We start from the raw sequence: 17,228 nt of genomic DNA on the forward strand, positions 1-17,228 counted from the left end.
AATATACATTATGTTCATATGACATTATCTGAGATTTAAGATTGCTTACCAATGGCCTCATATAGAGAAGATAGGTCCAAAATATTTTAAAAATTTACCATAAAATAGAGAGTTACAAATGGAACATAGAAGAAATGATGATAATGAGGGAAAGGAGATGAGGCATGTATCCAAGCATAGAGAGAAGCAATTGTTTCCTAATCACAGTTGGGTAGGCTTGCAGAGTGCATTTTCCAGGTATTTACAACCACTTACTCTGACATAGAGAAATGTTAACATTTAAGTCAAAAAAGTTTTCTTCTCAGTGTTCTGTCCAGTGCAGCCTTCACCTCCTTGTTCCTCAGGCTGTAGATCAGGGGGTTGAGCATGGGGATCACTGTGGTGTAGAACACAGAAGCTACATTCTCCTGGGCCAGGGAACTAGCTGTGGAAGGCTTTAAGTACATGAATGCGGTGGATCCATAGAACAAGCCCACAGCTGCCAAGTGGGAGCTGCAGGTGCTGAAGGCTTTGGACCTGCCCTCCGTGGAGCTGATGCGGAGGATGCTGGAGAGGATGAACGCATAGGAAATGAGTACTGTTAAGCTGGTAGCTATAATGTCAAATCCCGCTAAAAAGAAGACAACAATCTCCACATCATAGGTACTAGAGCAAGAGGCCTTCATGAGGGGGAGGATCTCACAGAAATAGTGGCTAATGAGGTCCTCACAGTAGTGTAATTTCAGCATGAGGCCAGTCTCTATTGTTGAGCCAATGAGTCCCATGGCATAGACAAAAGCCACAAGCAGGGAGCAGCGGGCAGGAGACATGATGATGTTGTAAAGCAAGGGGTGGCAGATGGCCACATAGCGGTCATAGGCCATCACAGTGAGCATGTAGGCTTCTGCAACGACAAAAACGAGGAAGAAGTAGAGCTGAGTCATGCACCCCACATAGGAGATGATGTTTCTTTGGGACACAAAGTTGACAAGCATTTTTGGGGTAATGACAGAGGAGTAGCAGAGGTCCACGAGCGACAGGTTGCTGAGGAAGAAGTACATGGGGGTGTGAAGCTGTGTGCTGAGTCCAATCAAGGTGATCATGCCCAGGTTTCCCACCATGGTGACCAGATAGATGCCCAGGAAGAGGAGGAAGAGGGGCATCTGGAGGTCTGGCCTGTTCGTTAGCCCCCCGAGGATGAAGTCTGTCACTGTGGAGTGGTTTTCTGCAGTCATTGTGTCTGGGAGGGAATCCTGTGGGGAGGGAGAGAAGGAGCCTGAGAATGGCTGACCTTGCCCTGCTTGGAGCAGCTGGAGTTCTGCATTTGACCCTAGCTGCTCTGCTTTGACCAGAGCTAGCCTGGTAATGGCAGGTGTGTCTTCTCCACACGGCTGCACTTTGCTGTCATAACAAACCCTAGATATTAAAGATCTTGAATATGAGAGTTGTGATCCCAGAGCTATGGTTCTAGCCCAGCAGTTACCTACTTACACAAACGGTCAGGTATCATTTCATAGGCACTAAATCAGAAAGTTTATGTTTGAGGCCAGGAATCTCTTTCAGTAGTCTCTCTAGAGCTTCTGGTGTTCCTTCTCTCTGTAGCTAATTAGTAGTAGTTTCATAGTTTGTAACTGTTATCTCTGCAATGTCTTTTGAAAAATATTATGGATATGTGTGTTTTCTTGAGTGTATGTATGTGTTCCATGTGCATGCAGGAGACTGTGGAGTTCAGAAGAGGCATCAGATTCCCTGGAACTTCAGGTACATTTGTGAGGTGCTATTTTGGTCCTTGGAAAGGAACTTGTGTCTTCTGCAAGAACAGTAAGAGCCCTTAGCTGCTGAGACGTCTCTCAATCCCCATCTATGCAATTTCTAGATATTCAGTCAATGTACATACTAACATTTAAAATACATGCCTTGTTAGGATGAAACAGTAGTTATAACTTTCTTTTTGAGTTGCAAGTGAAGTTCTATATCTGAGGTGCAGTAACATCAATTTAAAAGTTGATCTATCTTTGGGACTCTGGGTGAGAGAGGCATGGGAGAATGGGGCCCACACAAACTACTACACCAACCAAGGACAATGCATACAGTAAACCTAGACCCCTTATTCAGATCTAGGCAATGAGCAGCTCATTCTCCACAGTTGAGTCAGTCAGATTTTGGGCCAGATGGCTGAAGATGATGCTCCAACATTTTAGAGAGTTATGCAGGACTCTCCAGGCAGCGAACTCTCCGTGTCATTTTTTGGGGGGTGGGGAAGCTGTTAACCTGAACTTCCTGTTTACTCAGGTAATTAATTTTCCTCCTTCTCATGTCTCTGATGGGGTTGAAGATTAAATAGTTTAGTTTCACAATTAAGCTTAATTGTTTAGGGATTACAATGTTTTTAGGTCTAGATAGATGTTTTAACTTGATAGAGAGGATACGGTATGATAAATATTGAATTACATTCAGAATTTTGGACTCACAGGAACATAGGAAACATAGGAAAATGTTTTCTTCAAGGATTCCCAATACAGTCAAATCACTATACATGTAACATGAACATAATTCTTGATTGTTCCGGGTTCTTCCTGTATGTAGTTTATGTTATATATTTGTAATAATATAAATGTGTATGTAAAAAAGAAATTCTACAAGGGGGTGGGCTTAAAGGCATGCATCACCACTCCTGGCCATGATATTTTATTTTCAATACACAGTACTTAGATATTGATTAGTTAAGAAAACAAAATACTGTAGACTTCTCAGTTTTCCACAGGCTAAATTTAAAATACACATAATTTAATGCTGATTTAATTCACATCAGCTTTCTGAACTGGATTATTTCATTCCTGTGGTGGTTAATGTCAACTTGGGAGCATCTATGGTCACCTAGGAGACGGCTGTCTTTTATGCCTACAGAATTACCGGGTTATATCATTTCTGCACTTAGAAAGTGAAAAACAGTGAATGCCTGATCACTTTCTCTACTTACATAATCCTAGACCGCATGCACAAATGGCAATATAAGCATTAAAAATGTATATTTGGACATATTACCAAGAGCTCCCTATAAAAACACCTACCCAGTTCTTTACAGACCTTGAAAGATAAGTTCTCAACTTCATATGAGAAAAAAAAATCCCAGTATAGCTGAAACAATCCTGTACAATAAAAGATTTCCAGAGGAATCTCCATCCCTGATCTCAAGCTGTACTATAGAGCAACAGTAATAAAAACAGCATGGTACTGGCATAGAATTAGTCTGGTTGATGGAATCAAATCAATGACCCAGAAACAAACACATACACTTATGGGTCCTTGATTTTTTTTTTTTTTGACAAAGAAGCCAAATACATACAATGGAAAAAAGACAGAATCTTTATCAAAATGGTGCTTCCTGGTATAAGTGGATGTCTACCAGTAGAAAAATGCAAATAGATCCATATTCATCACCGTGTACAAAACTAAAGTCAAAGTGGATTAAAGACCTTAATATAAAACCAGACACACTAAATCTGTTAGAAGAAAAAGTGGGGAAGAGCCTTGACCTCATTGGCACAGGAGACAACTTCCTGAACAGAACACCAACAGCTCAGGCTCTAATTTCAAAAATGAATAACTGGAACCTCAAGAAACTGGAAAGCTTCTGTAAAGCAAAAGAAACAGTCAACAGAACAAAACAACCTACAGACTGGTAGAAGTTCTTCACCAACCCTACATCTGAAAAATGGCCAAAATATATAAAGAATTCAAGAAATTAAAAACCACCAAATCAAATAACCCAGGGTACAGAGCTAGACAGAGAATTCTCAACAGAGGAACATTGAATGTCTGAGAAATACTTAAGGAAATGCTCAGTGTCCTTGGTTATCAGGGAAATGCAAATCAAAAGGATTCTGATATCCTTACAATCTTACAACTTGAATGGCTAAGAGCAAAAATTCAAATGATATCACAGGCTGGCAAGGATGTGGAGAAAGGGGAAGACCCCTCCATTGCTGGTGAGAGTGTAAACTTCTACAAGTTTGTAAGTCAATCTGGAGCTTTCTCAGGAAATTGGGACTAGTGCTACCTCAAGACTCAGCCATACCACTCCTGGGCATACACCCTAAAGATGCTCCATCATATAACAAGGCCATTTGCTCAACTATGTTCATAGCAGCTTTATTCATAACAGCCAGAATCTGGAAACAACTTAGAAGTCCCTCCACTAAAGAATAGATAAAGAAACTGTGGTATATTTACACAATGAACATACTACTCAGCTATTACAAACAAGGAAATCTTGAAATCTGCAGGCAAATGGGTGGAAATAGAAAAGATCATCCTGAGTGAAGTAACCCAGGCCCAGAAAGGCACGCATGGTATACACTCATAAGTAGTTATTAGCCCAACCTAAATGTCCTCTGAGAGGCTCCACACACCAGGGGATTGGGACAGATGCTGGGACTCTCTGCTGGACTCTGGATGGAGCACTAAGAGTGATATGAAAAAATTGGGGGAATGGAAGGACCCAGAGGTTTCAGAGGCCCCACAAGCAAACCATTAAGGCTGGCAGATCTGGATCCAAGGGCACCTGCACAAACTGATGCACCAATCAAGGACAATGCATGCAGAGAACTTAGACCCCCTATTCAGGTATAGCCAATGGATAGCTCATTCTCCACAGTTGTGGGGAGAGCGGGTACTCCTCTGACATGAACTTTGGTGCCTGGGATTTGATCATTGGCCCTTGTGGGGAGGCCGGGTGGCACACAGAGGAATGAGAAGCAAGCTGTGCAAATGAGATGGATAGGCTGTGGTCAGATGGTGGGGGAGGAGGTCCCATTCTGTCAGAAGTCTAGGGGAGGAGAATAGAGCACATGAGGGATGGAGATTGGGAATGGGAAGATACAAGTGAAGGAATAACAATTGGGATCTAGTTTGAATAAATTATAGTAAATTAAAATAAAAAACCCAGAGGAACCATACATGTATTATACTTATAGATTCATGTAACAATAAAACAACAAAGGAAAATATCAAAAAAGAAAAAAATCCACAAAATATATGAATACAAACAGTTTCTTATTTAACACGCATTATGATAAAATATTTCTTCCATTCCAAGAGGTTCTACTCTTGAATGACGCCAAAGTCAGAGTTAATAACACACCTTAAGGTCACTTAAGACTGCTCTCTAAAGAGGAACACTTCTGCATTGCTGGTGGGAATGCAAACTAGTACAACCACTTTGGAAAGCTATCTGGTGCTTTCTCAGAAAAATGGGAATAGGGCTTCCTCAAGACCCAGCTATTCCACTCCTTGGAATATACCCAGAGGATGCACTACCACACAACAGGGACATATGCTCAACCATGTTCATAGCTGCCTTATTCATAATAGCCAGAACTTGGAAACAACCTACGTGTCCCTCAATAGAAGAATGGATAAAGAAACTGTGGTACATTTACACTATGGAATACTACTCAGCTATTAAAAACAAGGAATTTCCAAAATTTGTGGACAAATGGATTGAACTAGAAATTGTCATAATGAGTGAGTTCACACAGAAGCAAAAAGAGCTAAATGGTATATACTCACTTATATCGAGACACTAGTCCAAGGTGTATGTCCCCATGAAAAACTGTACCTACCAGGATAGTGGGTAAGAGGGGAGGACATCCTATTGAAACTTTAGGTGTGAGAAGCCTGGGAGAAAGAGGAAATAGAAGGATCCAGCGGGTCCTGGAAAACTACAGGCGAGTCTGGGCCCTGGGGTCCTCTGCAAACTGTGGCAACAGCCAAGGAAAAAATAGGCAGTAAACCTTGAACCCCTACCCGGACTAGCCGATGGACATTCTCCACTGTTGAGTGGAGAAGGAGATCTAACTTTCACACAAACTCTGGTGCCCCATATTTGAACATGTCCCTTGGATGGAGATGCCTGGTGGCACTCAGAAGAAAGATAATAGGTCACCAAGGAGAGACTTGATACCCTATGAGCATATACAGGGGGAGGAGGTCCCCCTCAGTCACAGACATAGGGGAGGGGAGGGGAGTAGGGGGGAAGGGGGAGAAAGGGAGGAATGGGAGGAGACATGGGATGGGCTAACAACTGAGATGTAATATGAATAAATTAATTAAAAAAAAAAGACTGCTCTCTAGTGTGCACTTTGCCTGTTTGTTTATCTTGCCTTTAGGAGAAGAATGTAGCAGTCAATCTTACTTACCTCCACACAGTCAATGTTTACACCTCAAGCTAACATATACTTGTAGTCTTTTCTTTTATTTACCAATTTTATTTCACACAACATATTGTGATCATGTTTTTCTCCTCCCCCAACTCCTCACAGATACTTCCTGCCATCTTACCTGCCCAACTTCATGTTTTGCTCTCAAAGAACAGCTAACCATAAACAAAACAAAAACTACTGAAACCCCCTAATCAAACCAAAACAACTCAAATAAGACAAAAAATGCTCAAACAAAATGAAACAAAAATCCCCTCTTCCCTCAATCAATTCCACAAACACATGATGTTCATTTGGTGTCAGGTGTGATCATAAGTTATCACTGCTCCATCACCCTGATTCAAGAGCAATGCATGTGTGTTTATAGATGTGTTATTGCTGTAAACAGAACATAGGCTGAAAGCAGTCTTTTAAGATGAACTTCTAGGGTATCAAGTCTCTTCTTGGTAACCTGCTGTCCTTCCTCTGAGTGCCACCAGGTCTCCCCCTCCAGGGGACATGGTCAAAGGTGAGGCACCAGAGTATGTGAGAAAGTCATATCCCACTTTCCACTCTACTGTGGAGAATGTTCTGACTATTGGCTAGATCTGGGTAGGGGTTTAAAGTTTTACAGCCTCAGGAACAGTCATAGGGGAGGGGAACAAGGGGAAAATGGGAGGGAGGGAAGAATGGGAAGATACAAGGGATGAGATAACCATTGAGATGTAACAAGAATAAATTAATGAAAAAAAGGAAAAAAAATAAGATGAAGTTCTACCACAAATGTTGGACATGATACTTGGATATTACTTGATACACAATGATGTTTGTTACCTGTGTCCACTGGGGTCAGTTGCAGTCAGTGATGTAATCCCTTCTAAGGCCCTGTTAAAGGTTCCTGTGAAGTACACCTCATTCCTTCCCCACGTGATGCTTTCTGTGCTGCTCAATAAAAGGTAGAGAGAGCAAAGCCCTCGGTTACTGACAGGAACATAGACACACAAGGACAGTTCCATAAGACAGCCTTCAGATAGGCATCGATTTAGATTCCCACAACAGACAGAAATAGCAGAAGACACAGAGAGCAAGGTAGAGAATTTGAGTCTGGGCACCCTTTTGGCTAAAGTGCTTTGATTTTTTCCTTTTCTTAATTGGACATTGTGTAGTATTAGTGATGCCAAGTTTATTATCAATGTGTCAAATCTATGTAACACATGTCAGAAATAAAACAATTTGTAAACAATTACATAAGATTTAAAAACTGTTAATATCATTTGATTTCTTTAAGCTGACATTCTCAGGTATAAGAACAAGTCTTTAACTCCTTAGGTTGTGTTCTGAAGACAGGAAAATTACATTGCTAAGTAAGATTTTTATGTTAAATTCTTATTGGTAGTGAATTTAGCTTTATAGGAACCGATAATTGGAACATCTACTATCTAAAATATTTCATTTATTATTAGAGATCAATTATCTTCTAGATACAAACGATTAAGGAAATCCTACTAAGCTCCTTTGAATTAACCTCAGCTTCTGGAAGCAACATGAAATTTAGAAACTCTGCCATCAACAACCGTTCTCCTGGGTTAGGTTGCTTTGATCTATGAAGGACAGAGAGGACACCATTCACCGAGTGCTGTGACAATGAGAGGACCTTTGAATATGGAAACAACAGAACCTGGACTTAAAATCTCATTACTGTAGACTTTTAGTTATATATAAATGCCGTCACATGCCTTGAGCTTCCTGTGTGTTATCAGTACTATCACCTCTATACTTACCAAGCCTGCGGAGGCTCAGGGTTGTTGTTGATGAGAACACAGCACACACACACACCAAGGCACTAGGAGAAGAGGAAAACACACATATGATTGGAAACATAGTGTATAAAAACCAAGATATAATTGAAGAAAGATTTTTCTTAAAAAAGTTATTCAAGTGTGAAATTAAATACCTTTGTGGAAGGGAAGTGACAACCGGCCCCCTGGAAACTTTAAGGGGTGCCTTCAGTCTCAACAATTAGCAAATGGTAAAAGCAGGGTGTATATGTAGAGTTATATCTAGTGCTAAATTTCCTCGAGGGGCCTGGTACCATTAGGACAAAGGAATCATCATGATTGTGGAGCATGAGTCCTGTTTAACTAGGTATACACAGAACATCTCCTGGGAGGAGTCGCATGGGGACTGTGTGCTCTCTAAAGGAGTGATTAGTCTTGGCTTGTACCTGCTCTGTGCTCCCCACTCCCGTCTGTGTTAGTTTCCCTCTCTGAGGGAGAGTTATGTTAATGGAAACTTAGAATGTAATTTGAGTATTGGAATAATTTAGTACCAAGAGTTATTTATTTCACTATGTGATTATCAGCACCATTATCGCCATCAGCAATACTAAGGCACACATCACTACTTTAGTCACTACCAGCTACACTACCCATAGTTACTGCCATGAGGTTCGTTGCACACCACTACTAATTGATCATGCACGGAACAACAACAACTAGCTTTAAAATAGTTACTTTGAAATGTTTTGAAACAAACTCAAAGATTTTACTAAAACAAACTGGGTATTTTTTGGAAAAAAATGCTAAACTTGTAAAGATGGTCAATCCATCCTTGCTTGCTGCTCTACCTGTAGATTGACTATAGAGTGGATGAGATTGGAAAGCATTTGAATGTGGACTGTAACAGTGTTCATTTGTAGAAGCTTAAGTGGGGGATTTGTTCACAAGAAAATTTCCACTTCCAGAGTATATTGGGGGCTGGAGAGATGGCTCAGCTGTTAAGAGAGGTTCCAGAGAACCTGATTTGGGGTCCTAGAATCTATGTTTGGTGGCTCATAGCTACCTGTAACTGGATCCTGTTCTGGACTTCATGGATGCATGAACTCATGTGTTCACACCCCCCCCCCCCCCACACACACACAAACACTTAAACTAAAATATATTCAGCACAATAAGAGCTGTGAAGATATTCATATTGCAGAGTTGTAAATTGATGTCTTTATTTGGTGATAATTGCAGATTATCCATAGCTATGCTAAACGATATAGGGAGATCCAGGCTGCGCCTTATTTGCTATTTTACTGAATTTACCATATTGCAAAGTGATAGCACATTCTCACATCCGTGATATGAACAGTGAAACAGTTTATTGATTTCATTATTGTCTGTTGGCTTAACTTTATTTCTTATGTGCTTTTCTTTTGTTCTGTGTAATTCAACCAACTGGATCAAGTTCTTTGATCTACCCTTACAGTGTGTGTGTGTGTGTGTGTGTGTGTGTGTGTGTGTGTGTGTGTGTGTATATATATATATATATATATATATATATATATATTATTTAGCTATTGTAAACAAAAGTGAAATCATAATTGGAAAGAAGTTGAATTTTATTGATCTGTGAATAAAATAAAATAATGAATAGTTGCAGGAAAAAATTGAACAATATTGCATTAAGTAAGGTGACTCAGGCTTAGAAAGACACACAGTGCATGTTCTCTCTCACACACTGATCCTAGTTTCTAAGTTTTATGTGTGTGCATTTAGGTGGTAGTGAGAGTATGTAGAGGCCAGTTAACCAGAAAGACATCCATGAGAGGGGGAAAGGGGCTTCATGTGAGGAGGAGGTAAATAGCACTTATGATGTGAAAGAGAAGGGTAACACTGGGAGAAAGATTTGAATGGACATGGGATGATTAGGGATGGAGCACAGGCTCAACAAAGACTGAGGAATTATGAAACTGCCCAAAGGAATCTGGTGTTCTGGCTCATCTTACATCAACTTGACACAGCTAGAGTCATCCGAGATGAAGAAACCTCAACCGAGAAAAAGCCTCCTCAGATCCGTCTGTAAGGCATTTCCTTAATTAGTGATCAATGGTGGAGAGACCAGCCCATTGCAGCTGGTGCCATCCCTGGGCTGGTGGTCCTGGGTTCTAAGAGAAACCAGGCTGAACAAGCCATGTGGAGCAAGCTAGTGAACAGTGCCCCTTCATGGCCTCTACCTCAGCTCCTGCCACCAGGTCCTGCCCTGTTTGAGTTCTTGTCCTGACTTCTGGTGATGAACAATGCTGGGGAAGTGTGAGCCAAATAAACCCTTTTCTCCCCAACTTGCTTTTGCATCGTGCTCCATTCATTGGAGCAATAGAAACTCTAACTAAGTCACTGAGTATTTTATAAGTTAATTAAGGCAAAGAGACAAAGCCCTTCCACTTGGATCATCTTCATAAAAATTTTTTAGACACATATACTCTGATGCCTCATATTTGACCACGTCCCCTGGATGGGGAGGCCTGGTGGCACTCAGAGGAAGGATAGCAGGTTACCAAGAAGAGACTTGATACCCTATGAGCATATACAGGGGGAGGTGGTCCCTCTCAGTCACAGTCATAGGGGAGGGGAGTAAGGGGGAAATGGGAGGGAGGGAGGAATGGGAGGATACAAGGGAAGGGATAACCATTGAGATGTAATATGAATAAATTAATAAAATAAAATAAAAAAAGAAAAAAATTTTTTAGAATAATCATTTGATTTTCTGTTATCATTCCATCAGATCTGTTATTCCTCTCCAGTCTCATTATAAACTCATCGGTTTAAACATATTTTTTACAGTGTTACCCATTGCTGTTATTTTGCTTTTATTAATATGTGTTCTAGTCTTTGCATCTGGAACCCTCTTCATTTTCTTTCTACATACTCTCTGACCCAGCAATAGCCTTCCTTGCTGTCTGATGTGACAAGACAGCAAATTTTCTTATATAATTTATTATTTGCACCTGAAATCAACAAATTCTCTAAGAATCTTGCTGTCTTTTCTTTCAACTATGAACCATATTTCAGAAACAGATTCTCAGTGCTGCAGTAACCAAAACCAGGAACCTCAGCAGGAGCTGGAGCCCGGAAGCCTTCCCTTGAGCAGTTCTCTCTAGGAGCTTCTTGAATGGCAGCAGTGAACAGCCAAAACTCTCTGAAGTCTTCAAAAAGCCCTGCCTTCTGTTATGTGCTCATTAATGTATCTCCTCCCAGAGTCTGGTCATGGCATCTTTTCAGCTGGCAACAATCAAGCTCCTGCAGGAGGTGGTTGGTCTTCTAGTGGATTAATCTCATCTGTTCTCTCACAAATCCTTCCCGCACTTGGGATCCTAAAAAACAGGGTTATCTCTCCTTCAGGAGGAACTATGAATCACATCATTTTAAAAATGATCTCCTCCCCCCTCTCTAATTTTCTTCCTCTTTTTCCTCCATCCTTCCCTCCCTACCTATCTGTCTCCCTCCCTCCCTCCATCCTTCCCCCTTCTCTTCTTCCTTTCCTGCTTTCCTCCCTCCCTCTCTCCCTCCAGTCCCTCCTTCCTTCCCTCCTTCACTTTCTCCCCTCCTTTTTCATCCCCCCTTTGCTCCCTTCTTCACCTTTGAAATAAAAAAAATGCTCACTAGTATCACCAGGCTATGCGTTCTTGTTCATTCTGGGACATTGTGTGTGGATTTGATGCTTCTTCTGTATATTTCAGTTCAATTTTTGTAGCCAGGAAAGTACTATTATTTGATGTATCCGTTGGTTTGTGTTTCTTTTTTGACATTTCTACTCTATGTCAATTAGATCTTATTTTTATCCTAACATTTAAGTTATTTATTCGTAAGTCTTCATTTCAACTCTTTCTTCTTTTCAGCTTGTATTTGTCCCAATGGTTTCTTTATTTTTTCCCCCATTACTCCTTGTTTTAACTTGATTTAATCATTTCCTGTATTTGAAATAGATTTATGAGTTCTATGTAATTTTTGAGTTTTTCAAATTCTGAGTTTCTTGCTCTTTTACACATTATTTCGTTTTGTGTAATGTATTCGGCTCATTTAAAGTAATAGTATAACATTTGTCTTAGAGCCTATGTTTATGGCTTCTTTTGTATCTACTCATTTTTATTTTTGCTACAAATGCTCTGTTTTTTTCTGTAAACAATTTATTGGATTTGTTCAACAAAGATAACAAATGAGAGACCGAATTCTCAATGACATAACAGATTTATTTTCCTGTTGCTGTAATCAAGGGAGAAAAGGCATATTTTAGCTCATAGTTGAAGTCTATCACCTCAGGGAAGCCAAGGTAGCCAGAGTTTGAAACAGATGGTCACAATTGAAAACCACACAGGGATGAATGCAACTTGTAACCTTTCTCTATTTATACTGTCCAAAATCCCAGCCAGACAGTGGAGCCATCCACAATAGTGATACCTTCCAACATCAATTAATGTAATCAAGTTAGTTCCATACAGGCATGCTCAGAGGCCTTCTAGGTGATGATATATTTCAGCAAGTTGATAATTAGTATTAACCATCAAAATTGCCCCAATCAGCCTGACACTACAGCATACCATAACTTTCTACCCTTTAGTGTCATAAGCTCATGACAACTTTATAATGGAATATATTCAGTCCAGTATAAAAGGTTCCTATAGCCACTAAAAGTTACAATGTTTTAGAGGTCAAACTCCAGTTAAACTAAAAGTAAGTTACGCACCAAAATATAATTGTACAGACTAAACATTCCTATTCCAAAATGAAAGAATCAGTATATAGCAAAGAGTTGATCTGACCCAAACTAAACCAAAACCCTGCAGGGAAAACACCAGCCCATCTCTAGCATTTAGACCTTGTGGTGAAATCATGAGCTGCATAAGGCCCCAATCCTCCCCCTGCAGCCAGCAAAGCCTCTCATTTAGGCAGCTGTTAGACACATTTGCAGCAGAAACCCCCACCCCGACCCTCACCACTTGAAGAATGTTCCTTGGCCCTTGCACCTGTAATAGCCTCAATTATTTTTTACTTCACATCTGGCTTTACCTCGACTGTTTCAAGCAGTGGCCTCTCAGGCTATCCTTGCAAGGATTCCAACTGTGCCATCCTTTAGGTGCACTCCATGATGCCTCTAATCTTGCGTCTTTCATGCCTCCATAACCACTCTCATGTAGATGCTATTGCTACTTTTTTTGAAAACATGAGGTGCTACTTGGCATGTTTGGAATACACTTTTCTCATTCTGTGTGCTTACCCAAGAGAAACACTTTCACAGGCAGCTGCTTTCGAGGAACAATGAACCCATTTCCTGCTTTAGATGAATTTTGATTTCCAAAATGGTGCCTCTGCAAAGTGGTGTTTTGGTTTCAGGACACTTTCTTTTAAATCAATCATTTCAGAGCAATGCAAGACAGAGGTTTCTCTTTAGTGGTATCGATTACAATTAAAATTGCTTTCTCAGTAACAGTCTGAATGCTCTCCTGTTTTGAAATATGCTCTGCAAACAAATTAATTCATGATTTTAAAGTTCAACCTCACTCAAGTTCTTGTGATGTAGGCAAAGTGAAACCAGATTCTTGACCAAATTATTACATGAACAACTACCCACTTCCTGATAGAATTCTTGTTTTATTCTGAAACCTCATGAGCCAGGATCTTATTGTCTTTTGTCCTCTTAGCATTCTTCCAAGTTCCCAACAGACTGGCCTACTTACGTTGCCTTCCAGCATTCAAATGTCTTTCTATCCCTATGTTGTAAATACTTTTATGTTTCTGCCACAGAATAGTTTCAATAGTCTAAGATGATCAGGTTTACCCCAGCAACAGGGTCACATCTAAGCATCAATTCTGGTCTCAGTTAATTATTTATTGCTGTGATATAACATTCTGACAAGAGTCTCTTAAAGGAGGATGGGCTTATTCAGCTTTACAGTTGAAGAGTGTGGTGTATCATGGAAGGAGGACAGCAGGAGCTTGAAGCCAATGGTCACACTGAACTCATACTTGGAAAGCAGAGGGTGAGGAATGCTTGCTGCTTTTCAGGAACTGTTTTCATTGATGTAGCCCAGAATCCCAGCCAGATGCTGATGCCACCCACAGTGGTTAGGTCTTCCCACCTCAGTTAACGTAGCCAAGACCACCTCTCATAGCCATGCCCAGAGCACTGCTTCCATGAGAATGCAGATTCTGTCAGGTTGAGCGTTATCACAACAACATTACAAATTTTCCAAATTAGAAATCATACAATGTCTATTTTTAGCCCACAATTAAGCTAGAAATCAACAACAGAAAGGGAATTGAAAGTTAAAAAAAAAGTTCAACTTCATTAGCAACCATGGAAACGCAAATTAAAACTGCTTTGAGATTTTGTCTTATTCCAGTGAAAAAGGTTAGGACCAAGAAATGATCAGAAGCAAATGCTGCCCAGGATTCATAGAGACAAAACCTTATTGATTGTTTTAGGGTTGTAAACTGGGCAACTTCCGTGGTAATCCATATAGAGAATTCTCAAAAAACTAAACCAAGTCTACTACATGATCTAGCTGTATCCCTCTTTGGCATATCATCAAATAATTGGGCATCTTATGCCACAGGTTCTTGCTTTGACTTTGCTCACAGACACTCTACTCACAATAGTAGGGAAAGGGTAGTGTCTTTTAACTAATAAGTGAATAATGAAAATGGGGCATGTTAGTGGGGCATGGTGGTGCACACCTTTAACCCCAGCACTCAGAGATGCAAAGGCAGGCAGATCTTTGTGAGTTCAAGGCCAGCATGTTCTACAAAGTGAGAGCAGGACAGCCAAGGCTACACAGAATCCCTTTCTTTTTTCATATTTTATTTTTTATTACATTTTTAATTAATTTATTCATATTACATCTAGATTGTTAGCCCTTCCCCTGTTTCCTCCCATTCTTCCCTCCCTCCCACTTCTCCCCTTCTCCCCTCCCCTATGTCTGTGATTGATGGAGACCTCTTCCCATTCTTGAAAAACAAAGAAAGAAACAAACAGTTGGAAAACTATTTAAGTGTAAAGAAAAAATCATGAAACTTTCAGGTAATGAATAGAACTAGAAAATTCTATATTGAGTGAGATAAAGCAGGCCCAGAAAGACAAACACCAAATAGTTTCTCCTATTTGTGCATCCAGCTCTGAATTTTTAGATTTGATCTGAAATAACTGCAGAACCCAGGATACAGGTGCTATGGAGGAGGAAAGGGGGAAAGCAGGGTGGGGGAGGGACTTTGACTAAGAAGAAGGGAGGGAGAGTGATACAGAGGGAAAGAGAGAATCAGGGATAAAGAACATTAAAAATGGTTGAAAATGCCACAGTAAAACATTTTTATAGTGATATCCATCTATCTATCTATCTATCTATCTATCTATCTATCTATCTATCATGTGGGGTGACAATCCTCCTTCTAGTCTATGTAAAGAAACTCCCAGTGTCATGTGTGGGAGATCTTCCAAGTTGTTGGCTAGGGCTGAGGAGATTCTTACATTAATATAGGCTACTGCTATTGCCCTTAGTTGCTTACCAGAACTCGAATGTAAGAAGTCATTGCTGCAGATAGCATGCACTTTAGCATTGAACTTGGAGGAATCAAGCTGGAATTGGCCTGGAAGCCTCCTCCCTGAGAACTTTCTCTCATAGCTTTGGAAAGTGCTATGCAAGCTGTCAACGGAGAAAACAATAAAAAAAAAAATAGTGTTATTCATGTGCTGTGCCAAGAAACCACAACAATGACTGCCCAGGCAAGTTATCCTTAAGAGTGACATTTGTATCTTAGGGCCAGTGAACAACTTTCTGACTGGACTTAAGCCCTGCTTGCCAGGAGGGAATTCACACCTGATACCATTGCAGGGATTCACACCTGTGTGTAGCCACTGTATTTAAGGCTCAGGGATCATGACAGAGGAGGGGTGGAAAGAATTCAAGAGCTAGAGGAGCAGGGCACCTGCTGTCAGGTGGTAGCTTTGGACGTGGCGGAGAAGCTGCAGCTATGACATTGTGACAATCTCAACAAGACCTACACAATGACATCAATTGACCAATGTGGTTGAGGGAGAGTTCATAAGGCCTCACCCCTAAATGAAAAGATGCAAAAAAAAAAAAAATCAATCACTGCTGAATGAGGGGTCATTAGTTTTACTCAACAAGAAATTCCCTGAAATAGTCAGCTCTAGTCACGTATCCTTATGAGCAATACTACATGGACTCAGGTTTAGTACCCTCCCTCAGTGATAAGTAAGTAGAGAAGAGGGCGTGACTTTAGGGGAGGGCACAGGAGGTGTTGGAGAGAAGAGAGAGAGAAAGAAAAATGATGTAAATGCAGTACTCATGTACGAAATTCTCATAAAAATACAATATTTAAATTAAGAAGGAAAGCAATGGTGAGTTACTCCAAACAGGTGTGTTCATGAAAGGGGTCAGAAGGACTGAAAATGTCACTAAACAGGAAGGACTGAAAGTGTCCCTCAACATGTCCACAAATGGCAGCAGAAGTGCTGGGAAAGGCTTGGGTAGAAAGAGCAGCTGTTACTGACTAGCTGTGTGAATGGGGATGCGTTTGATACTGTAAGACATGGTGTCCTCAAGTGAAAACCAGAAACAAATGAAAAAGCAAGCAGGCAAACAAACAAACAAAAACAAAATAGAAGGTTTACATGAGGAATATTATGTGAGTGAGCCTATTTAGCAGATAAGTATGGGATAAAGGGAATTTCACAGATGTCAAATGGGGTAGGCATTTCAGGTGTGAAGGACAGCTGTGTTCCTGAGTGGTTAACTGGAAGCACTGAAAATGACCTTGAGTTAGTTGTCTTCTATACTGTCTGTCACACATGTATAACTCCCAATAAGTGCTTAGTATAAAAGATCTTTTCACTGTTAAGCTATCATTTGAAGACTATATTTTACAGGTTTTAGGGAGGTCAAATGCTTCTTCTAGGAAAATTATGTATTTTTTTAGCCGTTGTGCACACAAACACTTTCTGTATTTAATACATACCACTGACCTGACTTCATACCTTCAGCCATGAGAAAAGAAGAGCAAAAGAAGAAAAGTGATAACAGTTCATTAGATAAGTTGGATATAGGTGACATTTATGCTATTTTTGAACATGACAAAATATGTGATTATAGTCCAATAACAATCTGGACTGCAAGCCTACAAGTTTAGGGATGGCCTCGTGTTTTCTGAAGCAGTTCACAAGGGATTCCTGTAGATATTTGGTGAAGAGTCATATAGTCTCTATACCGAA

At 40.4% G+C, this 17,228-nt stretch overlaps 1 protein-coding gene across 1 annotated transcript; it reads right to left on the bottom strand.

The window, feature by feature from the left end:
• Window positions 1-284: 284 nt before the first annotated feature.
• LOC311598294 (olfactory receptor 8A1-like) lies at window positions 285-1,214 on the bottom strand (the record flags this gene model as incomplete). The annotated part of the gene is made up of 1 exon (XM_084783329.1): window positions 285-1,214. The coding sequence occupies one exon, from the start codon at window positions 1,212-1,214 to the stop codon at window positions 285-287; it is 930 nt and encodes a 309-aa protein (XP_084639455.1).
• Between the last annotated feature and the right edge of the window lie 16,014 nt (window positions 1,215-17,228).

This window comes from Acomys minous, assembly GCF_964271855.1.
Source record: "Acomys minous genome assembly, chromosome: 5".
Classification (NCBI taxonomy): Eukaryota; Metazoa; Chordata; class Mammalia; order Rodentia; family Muridae; genus Acomys; species Acomys minous.